The following is a 21,415-nucleotide window of genomic DNA, read 5'->3' on the forward strand; positions in this document are numbered from 1 at the left end:
GAAAATGTCCCATTGACATACTATGGTGAGGATCTCGCACATGAAAGAAAAATGTTTTTCCTACTATGGCAGTCAATGCAAGAAAGCTGTCAGATCATATCTCCCAATTAGAATGCCGTAGAGACGTTGGGGCGGGTTCATTTCACTCGGGCTTCCAATCAGTCTTTAGGTATCATCTTGGAAATGGTGTAGCCACTCCCTAGCAACCATTTATGGCACCCTAATAACCGCCCACATAGACTTCCATTCAAAATGGCTCAGAAGGATATCTTCAGAACAGAATGTCATAGACACTTGGGGATTGGCTCTTTTGAGTCAGGTTAGTAAGCAGCCAATAAGAATCACTCTGATCACTGGCTAGCCATACCCTAGCAACCACCATCCATTAACTTCCATTAAAAATGTCTCAGAAGGATATCTTCAGAACAGAATGTTTTAGAGACTTGCAGATTGGCTCCATTGAGTCAGGTTAGTAAGCAGCCAATAAGAATCCCTCTGTTTAATGGTTAGCCACACCCTAACAACCATTTAGAGCACCCTAGCAACCATCCCCACTGACTTCCATTCATAATGGCTGAGTGTGATATCTTCTGAGCAGAATGTCTTAGACACATGTGGGTTCTCTCATTTGATTTGTGCTGGCAAGCCGTATTCGAACATACCCTGTGTTTGGGGGTAAAAAAGGGGGCAAAAAAAACATCCCAAAAAGTCCCATAGGTTAATATGGGAAGACATTTTTGTTCCTACTATGGCAGTCAATGCAAGAAAGTTGTCAGATCATATCTCCCAATCAGAGTGACATAGAGACGTGGGGGTGGGCTCATTTCAATCGGGATACCAATCACTCTTTTAGTATCACCTTGTAAATGGCATAGCCATGCACTAACAACCATTTATGGGACCCTAGCAACCACCCCCATTAACTTCCATTCAAAATGTCTCAGAAGTATATCTTCAGAACAGAATGTCGTAGACACATGGGGATTGGTTCTTTTGAGTCAGGATAGTAAGCAGCCAATAAGAATCACTATGTTCACTGGCTAGCCACGTCCTGGCAACCGTTTAGAGCACCCTAGCAACCAACTCTATTGCTTTCAATTAGAGTGTGATATCTTCGGATCAGAATGTCCTGCAGACATGAGAGATGGCTTGTTTTAATTGGGTGAGCAATTAGTCTTCAAGTATCATCATGGGAAGTACTTAGCCATGCCCTAGCAACCATTTAGAGCACCCTAGTAACCAAACACCATTGACTTCCAATCAAAATCACTAAGATGGATATCTTAGGATCAGAATGTCGTAGAGACTTCCGGGTTGACTTATTTCACTCAGGATAGCAATGAGCCATGTTAAGTATACCCTTGGTAACTGCCTAGCAACCAGATGGGGTTAACCTAGCAACCAAGTAACAAATCAGATATCTCTACACCAGAACATCGTAGAGACTTCCGGGTTGACTTATTTCACTCAGGATGGCAAGTAGCCATGTTAAGTATACCCTTGGTAACTGCCTAGCAACCAGATGGGGTTACCTTAGCAACCAAGTAACAAATCACATATCTCTACACCAGAACATCGTAGAGACTTCCGGGTTGACTTATTTCACTCAGGATGGCAAGTAGCCATGTTAAGTATACCCTTGGTAACTGCCTAGCAACCAGATGGGGTTACCCTAGCAACCAAGTAACAAATCACATATCTCTACACCAGAACATTGTAGAGACTTTGGGTTTCTTTCATTTGACTCAGGGTAGCAAGGAGACTTTTGAGTTTCACCTTGGTAACTGCTTAGCAACCTGATGAGGTTACTCTAGCAACCAAGTAACAAATCACATATCTCTGCACCAGAACATTGTAGAGACTTCTAGTTTTGTTCATTTGACTCAGGGTAGCAAGGAGCCTTTTGAGTATCACCTTGGTAACTGCCTTGCAACCAGATAGGGTTCGACTAGCAACCAATTTGCCATTCAGAAAAAGAAGCAAGGGGTAGGGTTGCATAGGACTTCTTGCAGCTGGCTGTCTATCTGTATGATGTTCCTTCTGTCTGTCTGAAGTTAAGACCTTCAAATTTCCAACTCTTCAAACTATTTTAAACTTTCAGACAAGGCTTTGTCAAGCCAACATAAAGTTTGTCTTCAAACTTTACTATCTAGTTATTATTATTATTCTGGGACCCACACATTTCCAAGAGTATCTCCTCCTAGAGCTTTCAAGCTACAAAAACCAAATTCGCCACAGACCTTCAGACTGGTCTGACTCAGATTGCTATATCTTTTTTGTGAAAACTTTTCCCTATAATAAATCCTTTAGAGGATTCAATCTACTTCCAATCACTCCACCACTCATACTTTCTAACTATCACTCCATCACTCTCTTTTCTATCTTTCCATCACTCCACTATTTTTATTCTTTCTTTCACTCCATCACTTTAACACCCTAGCAACTGCATACAACCTAGCAACCATTTAGTGCTACCAAAACCCATTGACCAACAACGTAAAGACTTCTGGTTTCGTTCATTGGACTCATGGTAGCAAGGAGCCTTTTGAATATCACCTTGGTAACTGCCTAGCAACCAAATGAGCTATCTATCTATCCATCTATCTGATAGACTGAATGGTCTTTTAATCTTTAAACTCTGAACTTTTAAAACTAGTACTCAAACTTGTAACTACTTCAAACTTAAAATCGTCAAACTTCAAGCTTTTACAACTACTTCAAACTTTCAGGCTTTCTCAAGCCAACATCAAAGTTTGTCTTGATGAACTTTATCTAGTTATGTTGGCTTGACAAAGTCAACATACTGATCTACTATTTAAGCTTATTATTATGTTGGCTTGAGAAAGCCAACATACTGTTATACTATTTAAACTTATTCTATTTTATTCTTATTCTTCTGAGACTAAAATTTTCAGTGCTACTCCTCCTAGAGCTTTAAAGCTACAAGCACCAAACTCGCCACAGACCTTGGGACTGTTCTGAAGTTTATAATAATTTTCCACTCTGTCTCTGGCCCTCTGTCTGAAATGCTCTGTTTTAAGCTCTCTGGCCCTTGAAGACTTCAGTGTCTGATTGGCTAACAATGTGCAGCTCCTCTAATTCAGATATATTTTAAACTCAATTGGAAGAAAATGAACTTCAAGCTCTACAACATTATACAATAAAATTTGAGGGTTTACACATAACATAAACTCAATACATTGCATTCGAATACATTAAGCACTTAAGCCTTAACTATAAACTAGTTATGAAACATAAAACAGTCATTTGAAATATTCATGAATGAAACTGATCACTTAAGGTTTTTGCGTCGGGTCCAATAGAGTTTTTAACTGCCCCAATTTTAATAATGCTCATTCAATAACCGTTCCTTTGCAAAGCTTGAATCATGTATTGATTGAATCACAAGCAATCCACACTGATCCGAGGCAAAAACATACAATCCTCGCTGAAATGTTCTGAATACATAAAAATACAATCCATGGTGATGTTGGGTGCTTCAACAGGCCAAAGCAGAGATGCTGGTCTTCACATCTCACGTCTTGTTTGTTTACGCACAGAATGGCATGTGTTTCTCCCAGTCAGTGGCAACAGCAGATTGAGACGCGTTTTTAAAAGTTGCTTTTGCACCGCTCTTAAAACACGTCGCACATTGCCAAAGTCATGTCAAACGGACCGTTTCTGGAGCTTGGTTTAATCAGGGGTTTTGAAAGCGTTAAACAGTAAGACCCCCCTCTGACAAAATTATTTTTACACCCCCCAAAAAAAAAAAAAAAAAAAATATATATATATATATATATATATATATATATATATATATATATATATATATATATATATATATATATGATTTACAGTATACAAATACAATAACGTTGCATATAGACCTAAACAATAGCCAAATAAACAATAAAGCCTCTGATAAATAATAATTAAAAAAAAAATATCGCAACTAAAACAGCAGTACATTCTGGCTACTTATTTGAAGTTTTATCAGGTATTGTCCTCTAGTATTATATTATCAAAATTCATCATATTTCGGGTGTTGGAGCAATTAATCATTGATGATCAATAACATTAAATTTAGCATGCTACAAATATTTCTATTAATCATATGAAATCGTATTTAGCATAATATATTAATAAATTATGACTGTTGTGGTGAGAAAAAAAAAAAAAAAAGTGGACCTGGTATAAGTGGACCTGAGGGAAGATAATACAATTATTTAAAAAAAAGAGCATGTCATTACCCCTTTAAAACATGGCAATGCTGCTCAGCACAATAATATGCTACCTATCTGGCACAATGGATTTTTTAATGTCTGTCTTGGGGCCAATTATACATATGTCATATAAATGACAAACACAACATTACCATCATGATGATAAGAGCAATGATGTAGCTCTGCTTCATGAAAAACTGTCCGAGCAGAATCAAAGCACTGACTTCAGCACGCTCAGCAGACGAATCCACATCACTTAATATTTCATCCCCTCTGCCACAGCTTTCCTTCTCCACATTACTCTCTGTACAATTCAAGCATGGAAAAAACACACAGATTCTTCACTGTGGATTAAATATAACTTCATAACATGAACAATACATACAGTTTAAAAATAGTAATCTTTAACAAAGATTTTAAGCCTTAATGTTTATTTAAATAATTATTGTAGGTGTACCGTGAGCGACGTTTCGTGTGTATGGATGCAAAGCAAACCACTCTGTGCAGTCATTCAGTAGCATCAGAGAATTCACAGCAGATTCTTCCAACATCACCACCATAGACTAATGTGTGACATCAACAACACACAATAAAGATGAATGCTTGTGTTAAATGTAGCACTGGCTTTAAGATAATAGTGACATTTAAAGAACATTCTGCACTCAAAGGAGGTCAGTCATGCAAAAAAGTAAGTAAATAGATGACATTATATTTATTTAATGCAGTTAACACATTTATCTAATTTACATTAAAACAGCTTCTATGTTTTCTTTCTAAAGGTGAGAATAGTTACACACACATGCGCACACCACACACACACACACACACACATTTATAAATAGGTTTAAAAGTGTAGAATTATAGAATGCAGTACACATTCAGTAGTGGAACAGACCATAGGAAAGACCAGTGGTTTAGAGCTGCAACTAACAATTATTTTGATAACAGATAACACTCATGAAACCAACGTGAGCCGAATGGAGCACAACAGAATGCAGTGATATTGAGAATCGTGTTTCAAAGTTTCCATCTCCATTTAACCTAAAAAAAAATAAATAAATAAATACAGCGCTTTTGACTATAAAAAGAAAGGCTGTTAAAAAAGGATGCGGTATCTAATAGCGTTTTGTGCAGTCAAGGCGGTGCCCACGTCATGGCTGTTGCCATAATTACAATCAACAAGAAACCTACACATGTCAACAGCAGACCTGCAACCTCTGTAAGATAAAAAAATTCTTCACCTATTTGACCTTACCTCATGAAGAAATGCCCTGTGGCAACACTATTGTATATTTAAGATGCAGTTGGGCTAACTTTGTTTCTTTAACTGTGTTAGTATATATAGTTAAATCAAATTAGTAGTTTGTCATAATCAGTCATAAACATAATCAGAACGTCCTGGTTACTTTAGTAACCTCCATTCCCTGATGGAGGGAACAAGACGTTGTATCGATGTAGTGACATTAGGGGTCACTCATGGGAGCCCGAAACACCTCTGATCTTTGAAAAAAGGTCAATGGGAATTGGCGAGTGGTATTTGCATACCACTCCCCCAAACATATGGGTATAAAAGGAGCTGGTATGCAACCACTCATTCAGGTTTTGTGCTGAGGAGCCGAGACAAGGTCCAGGCCATTTCAGCGTGTAGTCCAGCGTTGTGGCAGGAGGGACCCTCCATCAAGGAACGGAGGTTACGAAAGTAACCAGGACATTCCCTATCTATCACTCACTCTACGTTGTGTCGATGTAGTGACACTAGGGGTCCCTCTAGAAAACGCCACAACTAGCTGAACTGTGTTATGTGAACTAGCGGTGCAAGATGGGCAGACCACTGTGTGCCTCGTAGCCAGCGCACTGGGCTGACATGTAACCTCCCCCAACACTGTTATCAGTCGACTGCCCAAAAGATAGGGACAGGCTAGCCCAGTCATGGCTTCTTATCCTCTTTTTTTTCTCTGCCCAAAAAAGAGTGAAATTTGATAACTGACTGGGGCCACCAGTGTCTACATCGGGGGGGGGGGGGGGGTGTCATTCCCAAGGGGAAGACACCGTGGAGACCACACCCAGCCCGGGGGGGGGGGGGGGTATTTTGAGTGGAAATACATCACATGGTCTTGCCGAGCCTTGTCGGAAGTATGTCATGTGGAGAAGTCCCATGGTAGGTCCTACCCAACGGGGCAGAGGGGCCTCTGCCCGAGGAAGACGCAGTTTACCAACAGGGTCACCTATGGGGAACTAACACATGCGGAGCACCTACCCCAGTACAGGGCTTAGTTAGCAGATGTACTGAGCCGGCAGCGAGTTTCTCCGCAAACTTGTCTGCCACAGGGCTAAGAGGAAGTCATCCAGGGAACACACTTTATGAACACTACTGGGAGTCCACAGAACACGTCTTCAGCTCAGGGGAGGTGAAAGGCGCTATGCGCAACCGATGCACCCAGCCAGCTGTCCCGGACTTACCTGTTCGTACCTAGCAAGACACAGGACGAAACTGGCTCAACCTGGAGATTGTAGAACCTTGCAAAGGTGTTGGGTGTTGCCCAGCCTGCTGCTCTGCAAATGTCTGTTAGAGAGGCGCCACTGGTCAAGGCCCAGGAGGCCGCCACACTCCTGGTAGAATGGGCACGTAGCCCTGCAGGGGGTGGCACGTCCTGAGCATGATGTGCCATTGCTATGGTGTCAATGACCCAGTGGGTGATCCTCTGCTTGGAGACAGTGCTTCCTTTCCGCTGTCCACCAAAACAGACAAAGAGCTGCTCAGAGACACTAAAGCTCTGCGTGCGATCCAAATGGATGCGTAAAGCGTGCACCGGTCACAGCAACGTCAGGGCTGGGTCTGCCTCCTCCTGGGGCAGCGCTTGCAGGTTCACCACCTGATCCCTAAATGGGGTCGTGGGAACCTTGGGCACATAGCCCGGTCAGGGTCTCAGGATCACGTGAGAGTAGCCCGGACCGAACTCCAGGCACGTTTCGCTGACAGAGAACGCTTGCAGGTCTCCTACCCTCTTGATGGAAGTGAGTGCAGTCAGGAGGGCAGTCTTTAAAGAGAGTGCCTTAAGCTCAGCTGACTCCAGGGGCTCAAAGGGAGCTCCCCGTAGACCCTGAAGAACTACAGAGAGGACCCATGAGGGAATGAGGTGTGGTCTGAAGGGATTCAACCTCCTGGCGCCTCTCAGAAACCTGAAGATCAGGTCGTGCTTCCCTAAGGACACTGTGTCATGGTGTGCCGCTATAGCGGCTACATACACCTTCAAGGTGGAGGGGGACAGCTGCCCCTCCAACCTCTCCTGCAGGAAGGAAAGCACCAATCCGACTGCACATCTCTGGGGGTCTTCGCGTCAGGAAGAACATCGCTTAGCGAACATACGCCACTTCAAGGCATTCAGGCGCCTTGTAGAGGGAGCCCTAGCCTGAGTGATCGTGTCTACCACCACGGGTGGTAGGCCACTTAAGTCTTCCATGTCCCGTCCAGGGGCCAGACATGGAGATTCCAGAGGTCTGGTTGCAGGTGCCAGATGGTGCCCCGTCCCTGAGAAAGAAGGTCCTTCCTCAGGGGAGCGCCAAACCTGCCGAAATGGAATGGTGGACGGTGGTCGAGATGACGGCCGTGCGCACTGGGTAAGTGACCCAGGGAACAAGGAAACTGCTCTCTTGCTGAACTTTTGGGTACCGCAGCCACTTGGGCATGTGGCGAAATTAAATGAAAAGGTAACAAAAGATTCTCCTCCCAGCCCTCCACCGGGGCATGGAGTGGTCTGCTTACCAGCTCTAGAGCAGCGGGTTTCCTCGCCCTTGGGTCGGCCATCTCAGGGGCACTTCGAAGCCTTTCTTGGGTTCTTGGTGGCTGGCCGTGATACGGGTGGCATCTGCTTCCTGCAGTCACTGCAGGAGGATGCCCTTGGCGACGAGCAGACTGGATGTGGAATCTTGAGCTGCGCCGGGGCAGGATGTGTTGGATAGCTTCCGACTGCTGCTTCACCGCTGAGAACTGCAGGGCAAAGTCCTCGACAGTGTCGCCGAACAGGCCTACCTGGGATATGGGGGCGTCAAGGAACTGTGCCTTGTCGGCCTCTCTCATCTCAACCAGGTTGAGCCAAAGGTGCCACTCCTGGATCACCAAGGTGGACAACGTCCACCCAAGAGACCACGCCGTGACCTTCGTCACCCAGAGGGTGAGGTCGGTCACAAAGCGCAGTTCCTTCATCAATCCCGGGGCGGAATTACCCTCGTGCAGTTCCTTTAGCACCCTGGCGTGGTGGGCTTGCAGGAGAGCCATGATGTGCAGGGCGGAGGCGGCTTGTCCAGTGGCGATGTAGGCCTTGGCCTTCAGGGACGACGTAAATACAGGCCCTGGATGGGTGCTTCGGGCGCCCGCGCCAGGTAGCGGCGCTCTGCGGGCATAGGTGCACCGCGAGCACCTTATCCACCGGGGGATCACCGAATACCCATTGCTGCCCCACCATCGAGGGTAGTGAGGGCGGGGGAGCTGAAAGATCGGGACAGGGCAGTAAAAGGTGCCTCCCACGACCTTGTCAGCTCCTCATGCACTTCCGGGAAGGGGTGTGGCTGTGAGCGGCGTTGCAGGCCCAGGAACCAATCATCGAGCCACGAGGGTTCAGGAGAGAGTGGAGAGTTCCACTCTAGCCCGACGCTCGCAGCTGCCCGGGAAAACATGTCTGTCATCTCCATGTCAGCCTGTGACTGGGCGACCGTACCCAAGGGGGGAAGCCCAGCTGAGGCTTCCGCATCCAACTGGATGAGCCCGCTCTCCGATGCTGCGCTCGAGAGCTCATCACCTTTGCGGGCTCCGAACAAGAGGTCGAACTCACCCTGAGACGAGCCGGTGGACTCATCCGGAAGCCCGATCAGGAAAAACAAACGTGCTGGGGAATGGGAGGTCCGTGGGGGGATGCCCGGTGGAGGTGGTCCCATTGAGGTCCCCAAATTGCCCCCAGTGCTAGCCGCGCTGGCCTCATACCTTCTTATGAAGGCAAGCCACGATCGCAATGTTGCCATGGTCATTTTCTTGCAATGAGGACATGACCCATCCACGAATGATGTCTCTGCGTGGGTAGCGCCCAGACATGAAAGACAGAGATCGTGACCGTCAGAAGGCGAGAGATAACGACCGCAACCAGGAATAACACACAAACGGAAGGGCATCTTTAAAAAGACGTTCCGTGTGTGCCGCTCTTTTAGAGAAATATACTCTTTTTTTTTTTTTTTTTTTTTAGAATATACTCTTTTATTTCTGCCGAAGCGCCCAGGGACATTCTCTGCAGCGTACCAGTGCGGAGGGGGAGAAGCCACTGAAATGCGCCGTCAGATCCAGCAGAGGCGAATGAAAAGCTGTGGAAAATCAGCTCAGTGAGCATCGACCATTCGGCTCCTAAGAGAAAATCTGAATGAGTGGTTGCATACTAGCTCCTTTTATACCCGTATGTTCGGGGGAGTGGTATGCAAATACCACTCGCCAATTCCCATTGGCCTTTTTTCAAAGATCAGAGGTATTTCGGGCTCCCAAGAGTGACCCCTAGTGTCACTACATTGACACAACATCGAGTGAGTGACAGATAGGAACATGAGATAAACAAATAATAAAAGTAGAAAGTAAAAATGGCAGATGTGTTTATTGTTGATTTGTGTTTGATCTCCTTACAAGAGAACCTGATGCATTATTTTGAACATATTTTAACAATGCACTATAATTTATTATTTGTTGTTATTTATAATTGTCTGCTTGTCTGTTGCCACAATAAATGTATACTGTAGTTACGATGCAATGTTTTTTCAATTATTAACATTATAATACTTGGATATTTATGACATGTTATGTTATATACTAACTTAAATTTGTTTCGGGGCCTTTCTCAGTAAATAATGATATATATATATATATATATATATACTGTAATTTAATATGTTGAATATTAAATGGTTTAAAAAGTAAGCTTGCTTGAATTTATTTAACTTATTTACCTCAAAATTTGTAAACAATACCATTAATTTGCATATAAAATCAGGAATTTTTATGTTAAATTCACTTCAGTGAAGATCTACATATCAATACTACATATTTTTAGAGATTATGCCATGTGTTAGGGGCAGATTGCTGCCATATTCTGGTAAGAAAAAACTTTTCAAGTAAAATTAAGTGAAATTAAAATATATAACCAGCAGGTGGGTGCAGATGTCCATTCATTTGTCTGGTTGTGGCAAACTGATTTTTTTTTTTTTTTTTTTTTTTAGTTCTTAAAGAAGTTATGCATTTGGATATATATTTAGACTATCATGGACATTAAAGATAGTCTTTTTGTCAAATTTGAGCTTTTTTGTTTGAGGTGTTTTGAAGTGAAGTGAGTAGAAGAAATAAATAAAACATGTCAATAAAACCAACAGCAATAAAGGGAATTGAACAGAAATGAACAGGAGTGAACAGTGAACATAGCACAATAACATTTTGCAACGGCAAACTTTCAATTTTTACATTGTGTTCAGAATTCATTATTCATTATTTATATAAACAACCATGTTAAAAATGTAAAGAAAAAATACAAGAACAGTACAGAACAGTGAGAATGATACTAAGTATCAGAATCCATAGTCTTTTTTTCATGAATCTATGCACATCTGGCAGAAGCTCACAAAAAAGGTATGAGCCTTAAATTTTATTGTATTTATTTATTTATTTTTTGCAGTTTGTGCATATCATGCTGCCTGTCACATCTTTTTTACGGGGGGACACCTGACACCTTTTGTGAGGCGGAGCTGCTGTAGAGGGGACTGCAGCAATGGTCTCATCCTTTCATCTCTCTCTCTGTGTTTCTGTGTGTGCGTGTGTGTGTTTATTGTGGTTGTGTAATATTTTATAAAAAATTCTATAAAAAATGCTCTCTGTTGAAGTTTCACCTATTCATTCCTGTGTGTGTGTGTGTGAGCACATGCATTCCATAATATGGATTCCCATTTATTTCTGTGTGTGTTCTGCATTGTGGCAGATTTATTGATTTGACAAATAAAAAAAAAAAACCTCCTGTTTTATTGTCTTTCCAATTTATTTCCAATGTGGGGTCAAATTTGACCCCAAACACCATGAAAGGTACTTTTTTTCACACCACCACACCAACAGAATTCAGCCCAGTTTTGTGTGTGTGTGTGCAGATAGGTAATGTCAGCAAAGTCACGAAATCTCATGCCACTGTGATGAAGGAAATGTTCAAACTTTAAAGAAGCAAAGTTCAAAAGGGTAATTTTTGACCCCAGTACCACACATGGGTTAAAAAAAAAAAAAAATCAAGGTTACAGTGAGGTCAATGGGGGGCTAAATTTCAGAGGGTTTAAAGGCAGAAATGTGAAGGTTATGATTTGTTAAAAGCACTTCTGTTAAAACTTGTGTGTTATTTGAGCTGTAGAGTTGTTTGAACCATTGTGTTTACTGTGATTATAGTGTTTTAGGGTTGACAACATTATGTGGTCATAGCAACAAAGTTGCAAAATTGGATGTAACTTTACAAAGAAAAGCTTATTAAGCGATTTTAGCACAATTTAATGATGTTAACATTAGGATCTGGATTGATGCATCGATCAATTAACCAGCAATGCGATGTCATACAATGCGTAAATAACAATGTTTATTTTTTTAAGATGCACCTTGCTTTTCTTTTAAAGAAAATGAAGTCGAAATATATTATTGTGGTAATCAACTTTGTCATAAATGTTGTTAATTGAGTTGAACTTTTATTAAACATGAAATTTAAGGATCTACAATAATAATAATAATAATAATACAAAACATTAATGACTTTAAAAATTTTATAACTTAGGTTAGATTTATGTGTACTTACAAAAATGATTTGCCATTGGGGGGATAATAATACACTTAGCCTATATTGAAGATATATTCTCTGAAAACATGACTTCATATCTTGTAAAATAATGTTACTCAGGTAAATTGTTATTGTTTATAGGATGTTTAGATTTTTAATCTAAAACAAGACAATATTTAAAGGGGACATGACTTGGAAATTTTTTTATTTTTTTATTTTTTTATTTTTTTGCTTGCTTGAGGTTCACTTATTATGTTAGCAAAGTTTTTGCACACACACACACACACCAAAAAACAAAAAAACAAAACAGTCATAATGTAGTATTATATGCCTTTTTCTACCCTGTCTTTGGCACTTTGTCTGAAACGCTCGGTTTTCTGTGTACTTCACCTTTTAGACACACCCACTGTTATGATTGGCTAACATCATTGAAAAGCAAACGCCCTTCCACCATAATAAATGTGGCTCCACTGTGGTCCTTCAGCCAATCATCTTCTCTGGGGTCCCTCATCCCTCCAGCTCCACCTTGGTCAGTCGGTCACCTGGCTCTGCCTCGGCTTTCCAATCCTTCAGCTATGCTTCATCACTCGAGCCTCCAGCTTCACTGGGGACCTCCTTCCCTACGGCTCCACCTCAGTCCCATCAGCTCCGCCTCTGTCCTCAGATCCCCCAGCTCCACCTCAGTCCTCCGAGCCTTCGGCTCTACCTCGGTCCTCCGAACCTTCGGCTCCACCCTGGCCCTTCGAGCCGTCGGCTACTCTCCGGGCACCAAGTTCCCTGGCTCTGCCCCTCGGGTCTCTCACGGCTCTGCCTTACATGGCTCTGCCCCTCGAGCCTCTCACGGCTTCGCCTTCCCTGTCTCCATCTTCCCTGGCTCCACCCCTCAAGCCTCCCACGGCTCCACCCTTAGAGCCTTCCATGGCTCCGCCTGCCTTCGTCGAACCTCTCCTAGCTCCGCCCTTAGACTCTTCCACGGCTCCACCCTCAGACTCTTCCACGGTTCCGCCAGCTTCCCCAGAGTCTCCTCCTCCAGCGGTTCAGCCTCCTGACCCAGTCTTTGCCCTGTGGCTGCCTCCCAGGCCTCCTGACCCAGTCCCTGCCATGTGGCCGCCTCCCAGGCCTCCTGACCCAGTCCCTGCCATGTGGCCGCCTCCCAGGACTCCTGACCCAGTCCCTGCCTTGTGGCCACCTCCCAGCCCTTCTGACCCAGTCCCTACCCTGTGGCCACCTCCCAGGCCCCCGGATCTATTCCCAGCCCCACGGCCACCTCCCAGGCCCCCGGATCCATTCCCAGCCCCGAAGCCACCTCCCAGGCCTCCTGATCGTCCTCCTTGGATCCTTCTTCTGTCTTTGGGCGCCAAGAGTTGCCCTTTAAGGGGGGGGGGGTAATGTCACAGTCTGTCTCCCTCATGTTCTTCAAGGACTCTTATTTTGAAGTTTTCCCCTGGACTACATCTCCCATAGTTCACTTCCCCCATCACTTCCATCTACCCCTCATCATCCTCACATGTATTCCATTCCCTCATTAGTTCCTTTTTGTATAAATATCCTCTAGTTTTGCCCATTCTTTGTCAGTCCTTGAAGTGTCACATTGACTTATGTTATGATGTTTAGCTTTATTGTTTGTTCCACTCCAGCGTTTGTTCCACTCCAGCGATTGTTATTAAAAGATTTAAAGTATTTACTCCTGCATCTCCTCTCTTCCTCTTCCACTCCAAGAACCCAGCATTACACAATAGAGTTTCATGGCTGAACTTGTTTCATTTCATCCATGAATCCAAATAATCCAAACACTCAAACTTCATTTGAATTAGCCACTCATTTGTAACGAAGGCTCCCTTTAGAAGGCTATGCAGAGATAGTTTTTCCAAAACCAGGAACACAATGTCTGGGGACCTAACTACTCTTTTCACAGTTTAAAAGCAAACCAGAATTTAGGGATGTGACGTATCAAATATTCACGTCATGATAATTGCTGAAGCATTTATCATGGTATACGGTATTATCATGGTATTGTTCTGAATTAAAAAACAGGTTGAAAGATAAATAAACGTTGTTGTTCTTAATTACAAGATTTCGTTACTTGTTTTGTACTTTTTAAATTAAACTATCACAAAGAAAGTACATTTACAAAGATCAGACCATACAAGATTCAAAGAGACATGCTGGCTTTGAAAAGTCTGAGTCCAATGCTTCTATTTTGCACTTATCTAATTTATTATGGTTTGTTTTCATTGCAAATGAACAAGTACCAACAATGGTAACATTTTGAGGGAAAAGTTTAATTGAAAAAGAAACTTGAATTTTAGAGTTTCCTAGTAATTTGGTATGTCTTCCTATTACTGTAAGATTTATTGATGGAAATACTACAGTGCATAAAAAAAAATCAAAACAATTTGGTTAATAGGTTTTCTAGAAATTTTCACTGTATTCTGAAGTGCTCATGATAACAATATTGTGCATGTTAATGATCATGGTATACCTTATTATTGAATATCGGCAAATATCTACCACAAATACAACAGTACAACTTTCAGTGTTGCAGTATCCCAGCCGCTTTCTCTCTCTATCAATTCACAGGCCGTGATGATTACGTATGTTGTGGAGGAGGGCAGGGGACAATACAAATGAAACTAACATCACAATGTTTCTAATTTCAGAATGAGTCATTTTTACAGGGTGGAAACAATAAATGCTCTTACTGGACTGGAGAGAAAACTTTGAGTTCTAAAACTCACAGTAGGTTTTTATAGAACAATGACCTCTTATATGTCAAAATATCAAGGAAAATGTGATTCCTTATGTCATGACCCATTTAAAGCTGATGTTATTTCTGCGACGCTATTGCCACTGAATGGAATTGCAAAAATAAACAATGTTTTCAAAACAGCTTTCCGAAGATGCCCCTCGTTTGCTGTTGTTCAAACAGTTTGATAGTCTAAGCAGGAACTTGCAGTGCAGCTAGCTACTTTTTCAAGAGGGGAGCTAGACTGAATCCTTACTATTTAAAATTATTAGCTTGTAGCTTATCAAACTACAGTTTCAAAGTAGCTTCTCCAACACTGCTTTTGTCCCTGTGCAAACATGTAGGATGAAATATATGCCAAGTTCTCTGTCTGTCACTCACTCGACGTTGTGTCGATGTAGTGACACTAGGGGTTCGATCTTGAGAGCCCCAATCACCTTTGCTTAAAATAGAAAAGGCCAATGAAAATTGGCGAGTGGAATTTGCATGCCACTCTCCGCCCCGGACATACGGGTATAAAAGGAGATGGCGTGCATCACTCTCACCTCTTGCTATGCTGCTGGATTTTTTACGGCGCTATCAGCGGTCACCCTCGCACAGTCGAGTGTGGTGCTTCCCCTGGCCAGCCTGAGTCTGCAGGTGCTAAAAGAGTATATTCAAAAGAGTATATTTTCTCTAAAAGAGCTCACGCAAATGCTTGGTGTTTGCGCTAATGGATGTGGCCGTTATCTCTCCCCTCCGGATACCCATGAAATCTGCCTCGAGTGTCTGGGGCACCAGCAGGCCGAGGTGGCTTTCGTGGAAGGGTTGTGTTCATGCGAGAACATGCCCATGAGAACATTGCGGTCGCAGCTCACTTCCTTCTTCATGAAGCAAGGAGCCACCGCGGCTGCTCTCCAACCTGGTCCGTCCTGGGCTGACGCTCAGCCGGCCGGGTTGGCAAGCACTGCAGGCAATCTGGATGTGGACATGGGATCGTTTCTGCCGGCTCCCGCGGACCTCCCATCCCCCAGCATGCTTGTTCTGTCCGGATGAGCTGTTGAGCGATGCAGGCGGTCTGCCTCAGGGCGGGTTTAACGTGTCGTTCATGGTTCACGATGAGGATGAACTTGCGGTCGCGGCATTGGGGGTGGGCTTCTGCTATTGGAAGCAGACAAATCATCTGAGCTCCCGCCCATGGGCAGTAGAGCACAGGATGAGGCGGATGCTGAGATGGCACCAGTGCCTGCCCGAGTGGCTATGAACATCAGGCTGAAGTGGAACCCTCCACCCAGCCCTGAGCATTCACAGCTGGAAAAGTCGTGGAAGGCACCCTTTACTGCCCGTACACGCTTTGCGGGCTTGTCCACTCTGACTACCCTCGACGGGGGAGCATCTAAGGGATATGTCAGGCTTCCCCAGGTAGAGCGTGCCGTAGCGGTGCATTTATGCCTGCAGGGCGCAGCCACCTGACGCGACCGACCAAGGCTCCCTTCCAAGGCCTGTAAGTTCTCTTCCTCTTTAATGTTGAAGGCTTATAAGGCCAGGCCGCTTCCACCCTGCACGCAATGGCCATCCTGCAGGTCCACCAGGCCAAGGCGCTGAAAGATCTGCACAAAGGTAGGACTGACCCAGGGCTGATACAGGAACTGTGCACTGCAACCGACCTCACCTTACGTGCAACGAAGGTCACGGCGCATGCCCTGGGCCAGACGATGTCCACTCTTGTGGTCCAAGAGTGGCACCTGTGGCTCAACCTTGCGGAGATGTGACGCCGAGAAAGTCTGCTTTCTTGATGCGCCCATCTCCCAAGGGGGGCTTTTTGGCAACATCGTCAAGGATTTTGCCCATCAGTTCTTCGTTTTGCCCATGGTGCAACCCAGCCGCCTTCAGGCCACTGATGTCTGTTGGGCCTCATGTATTCAGACAGAAGACAAAGGCAGGCCTAACACAATCGTAAAAACATAACTCAAGCCCCCACCTTCTAAGTCATAAATCTTACTGATAAAAATCACGCCAAAATCAAACAAAGGGAGTCCAAAACAGACTACAAATCCATGAAGCCTTGCTCACTAAAGGATCAAACTCTCAACTCCTATTGGATGAGGCACACAACAGAACGTCCCTCAAACATGACATAATCAGGAGTTGAAATACCTCTGAAATGCTTCCAGAATTCACTTCCAGCGACTTTGTTCACCGAATATAGACGTAGCTTTTTTGCAGCTCTCAGGTGCAACCTCGTGGCCCAAGGAAGTAACGTCCGACTTGAAACTGTAGCCATACAATCTCCATCTCGCTGGACGAGTTGAGATTACTCTGTGTTCAACCGAACACTCTAACGGATCCGAAGGAGACCGCCGAGCAATTCGCATCTTCATCCGTTTGCCTACAGAAGTGAAGAGATTAAAGATTTCTCTTCCATCTTCAATCAAGTCGACATTTCTGAGTTCTCCACCAGCCCGCCGAGAATCAACAGCCGTACCGCCCGCCGACAATCAACAGCCGTACCGCCCGCCGACAGAGCGAGGAAACGGCCTCCCGTCATCACCCGAGCCTCAAGGAACCGGGTCAGAGTTAAAGGACGGAGGAAAACACATTCTACCTGTGTCCTCATGCGATTCAAGTAAGAGGTTTACGTCTGGGTAGAGATAGAATATTATAGTGTGTTATTCTTGTGTTTCAAGGTTTTTGCTTGTACAGTTTACGGACCGCCATGTCCGCTCATTATTAATACTCAGGGTATTAATTATCACAATTTGTTTTGCAGTACTGTGGTCCAACCAAATTGGATTGTTGTGCAATTTCACCATCGCGGGTGAGACCGCAACTGAGTTCATCCCTTAAAGAGTCAAATAACGCGGGACTGTTTACGAGCCGTCCACCGCGTCTCTGAGCGATGAACTAAACAGCTGCTTTCTCTCCCACGATCGCGAAATCAGCTTTAGGGCTGTCACTTCTCTCTCTCTCTCGTATTAATTACACACACACTGTTACACACACACTGTCACACACACACACCTTATGTGTTATAGGATTATTTTATTTCCATATCTAATCATATCACTGTTTAGTTTGTAGTTGTAAGTCAGAAGTTTATTGACTGCATTGTATTAATTATTAATTGATATTACTGCATAAATAAACTTTGTTTATATTACAAAGAGAAGTGTTTTGGTTTGTTTTGCATACGCCTGTGTCATGCTGACGGGATGTCAGTGCTCGGATTCAAACCTTCATTCATTGTTTTTTTTTCCCGAAAATCGATATTCTTCAGATGTCGATTTTCCTAAGAAACAATCTAATATTGAGACTGTTTTAATATTTGGTTATTAGTCACTGATTCCAGGGTGGTGCCCCATCAATGTTAATCCTTATTAATATTCTATTGATTTTTGATAATTATCTTTGATTGTTGAATCTGAATGATCAATAAGCTAGTGTTAATTTTAATTAATGTTTCATCGATGTTAACAATTAATGATTATCTTTGATAATTGTTGATTTTAAAGGATTAAAAAAGCTAACATTGATTCTCATCAATGTTCTATTGATTTTAATAATTAGTAATTATCTTTGATAATTATTAATTATTGCTAATAACCAAACTTGCTCCTAAACGTAGCACACTACATTTACTGGAGCCCCATATGAGGTTTTAATGAGTTAGATCCAATTAATTAATTTAAATATTAATTAATAACTACAGAAATAATTATTAATTATTTCTGATAGTAACACTGATCTAAACAACCAGTAAAGCCCTACTTGTCCCACACCCCGTCTGCTTCTCACCAGAGCCATTCCCCTGCAGTGCCGGCCCCGGCTCCTGTACCATCGGAGCCCACACGCTGGCCTCAGAGAAAAATATACTCCCGCGGGAAGTCGGCTCTACCTGCCCGTTAGCCGGCCCCCAAGAACCCCAGACAGACATCGAGGCGGTCCTGACATGGGTCGCCCAGGGATGAGGCAACTTCCCCTGACCGGTCTGGCCCGGGGCATCTCTCCAGCCCCACCATCGCCGTGGTGAGTACTACATCGCCGAGTGCCCTCTGGGCCTCGGCACCCACATGGTCAATAAAAGAGCAGTTTCCTCATTCCCTGGGCCAGCGCAATCGCAACGGCCAGGCGCCGGAAGTCTTTCCGGTTAAACAGGCGAATGCGAGTACATCCCGTTCCCTTGTTCTCCATCGAGAGACAGCTGGCAAACAGGTAAGTGTGCTGGTCTCTGGGGCCGCTCTCCCGCCCCAGTCACCGGCCACTGTTGCGGGCTTGCGGAGCAGCACGTCCCCCCTGGGCTGTCTTCCAGGTGGGGCGCCTGCTCTGCCTTGCCGAAAACCACCCTGCCCGGGCACGGTAAGTCCAGTCGTCCCCCTGGTACTGCTTTCACGGAGGCCGGAGGCCTGGTTAGTGCTCTCCAGCCCCTCGCGGTGGCTCATCAGGACGATTTGCGAGATCAGGACCCACGGTTAATGCAGGAACTGCGCACTGTGACCGACCTTGCGACAAGGTCACGGTGAACCCTGGGACAGACGATGTCCACGCCTGTGTGCTTGGGCTCAGTGCTCCATGCGTGGTGATTCCCCTTTGGTAATCCCGTATGATGAGTTTCCACTGTTCGATTTCCCCCTAAGGTGAAACCTGTGTTTCCCCTCATCAGAGCTTTCTCTGTCTCAGCCACTATGCTGCGTACTCTCTCTGTAGATAGGATCCTCCTGTGGTATCATCCCATATGTGTACTTCCCCATTGGTAAGTCCATGTGAGGTATGCTCCACATGTTAACCTCCCTCCAGCAGGATGTGGTCTCCGTAGTGCTCTCCTTCCTGGAGAGGGAAGAGCACTTCCCAGCACTATTCTAGAAAGTGCTCGGTGGGAGATTGCTTAACAGCAAATTAAGAAAGGCACTGCCGGTAGCCTACTTGGGTAAGTGCCCTCTTCCCCCTTAACGGGACTAGGGAGACACCTTACCTAACTCGCTGTAAGGTCACGACATGGTTGAGTGCTCGCTGCGAGGCACGCGGCAGCTTGCCCGTGTCCACTCTTCTGTGCCTCGTGACATGGTTCAGCGCCTGCGGCGTTTCCTATAGGAACCCCTATAGGAACTCCTGCTGCGGCGCTAAACCGGCCACTGACATGGCCGGTATCGGCTCCTCAGCATAAATCTGAATGAGTGATGCATGCCATCTCCTTTTATACCCGTATGTCTGGGGTGGAGAGTGGCATGCAAATTCCACTCGCCAATTTTCATTGGCCTTTTCTATTTTATGCAAAGATGATTGGGGCTCTCAAATCGAACCTCTAGTGTCACTACATCGACACAACATCTCATTCCCTCCATCAGGGAACAGAGGTTACAACAGTAACCAAGACGTTATCTTTGATGACTGTTGATTTGTTGGATTAATAAGCTGTTGTTTATTCTAATCAATGTTCTATTTATTTTAATATTTAATAATTATCTTTGATAATTGTTGATTTGAAGGATTAATAAGCTAATGTTGATTCTAATCAATGTTCTATTTATTCAGCTGACCAGGTAAAGATGCCATTCAAGAAATAAAATACTGAGGCAAACAAACATTTTTGAAAAGACCAGTGATCAAGTCAAGTCATTTTTATTTGTAAAGTGCCTTTCACAATTTACAGGCGGGCGACCTGTAAGACATCTTGGAGTGACACATGACAAGAAATGCTGTTAGTCACAAAGACATGTGCTTGAAGAAACACACTGAAGAAGAACAGACAAAAGAAAAGCCGTCAATTGTGTCTGATTCATTGTTTGTTCAGAGGCATTGCAGCATGTGGAACAAGCGCATGTAAAGAGTTTTCACTCTTTTTTTCTCTATTTCATTTGTCTGAAAACTGTTTGCAAGAATAATGTCCTCTATGAGAATGCTGCAAATTATCTCCGATCATCAAAAGGAGGTAACAAAGGAAATAAACAACAAAGGATATCTGAGCATGGCTGATGTTTCATGAGAGCGGCGGTCAGTCTGCCTGTGGGTTCATAGAAACAGCTATGCGCACACGCACACATTCTCAATCAAGAATGCGCAATCTCAGCTGAGAGTCATTCACCAGCACGAATCTGTCAAATCTGTTTGAATAGCTTAATGAACATACAATATATGCTTTTCATGATAAGTCATAAAAGGAAAAAAATTATAGTGAATCCTGCAATAATGGTGTTGAGTTGCCTTCACGTAAATGCTTATTATCTGATTTACTTCACCGCAAAACGCTAAAGAGGATGAACAAATCTTTATGACTTATCACTGAAACAGTTTAGGAGTTAACAGTGGATATGTCTCTTTTGTTTTTGAACGTATCTCAGTTGAGTGTGATGTTGAACACATGGTGTTTAGAAGTTGAGAGTGTCTTTGACAATGACAACAGAACTGATCATATTTGTTTTCTTTAATGCAATGAATATGGTAGAAAGTGGCTCTTTGAAAATTTGAAACTAAACCATGAGAAAATTTAACTGTTACACCTCTAATTTATAGGCTTTTATATGGCTTCTATAATATAATATTATATGATAAAATTAATAATTATTACTTTAAAAAATGTTCACTATAAAAAAAAATTGATATCTAAAATGATCTATCTATCTATCTATCTATCTATCTATATATAT

At 43.7% G+C, this 21,415-nt stretch overlaps 1 protein-coding gene across 1 annotated transcript in view; it reads right to left on the reverse strand.

Annotated features, from left to right (window-relative positions):
- si:dkey-11f4.7 (piezo-type mechanosensitive ion channel component 2) overlaps positions 1 to 21,415 on the reverse strand; it is a 648,587-nt gene that overhangs the window by 551,688 nt on the left and 75,484 nt on the right. Inside the window, 2 exon segments of the mRNA XM_051709767.1 lie at positions 4,376 to 4,527; positions 4,681 to 4,786. Coding sequence (XP_051565727.1) covers positions 4,376 to 4,527; positions 4,681 to 4,786 — 258 coding nt within the window.

This window comes from Myxocyprinus asiaticus, chromosome 11, assembly GCF_019703515.2.
Source record: "Myxocyprinus asiaticus isolate MX2 ecotype Aquarium Trade chromosome 11, UBuf_Myxa_2, whole genome shotgun sequence".
Classification (NCBI taxonomy): domain Eukaryota; kingdom Metazoa; phylum Chordata; class Actinopteri; order Cypriniformes; family Catostomidae; genus Myxocyprinus; species Myxocyprinus asiaticus.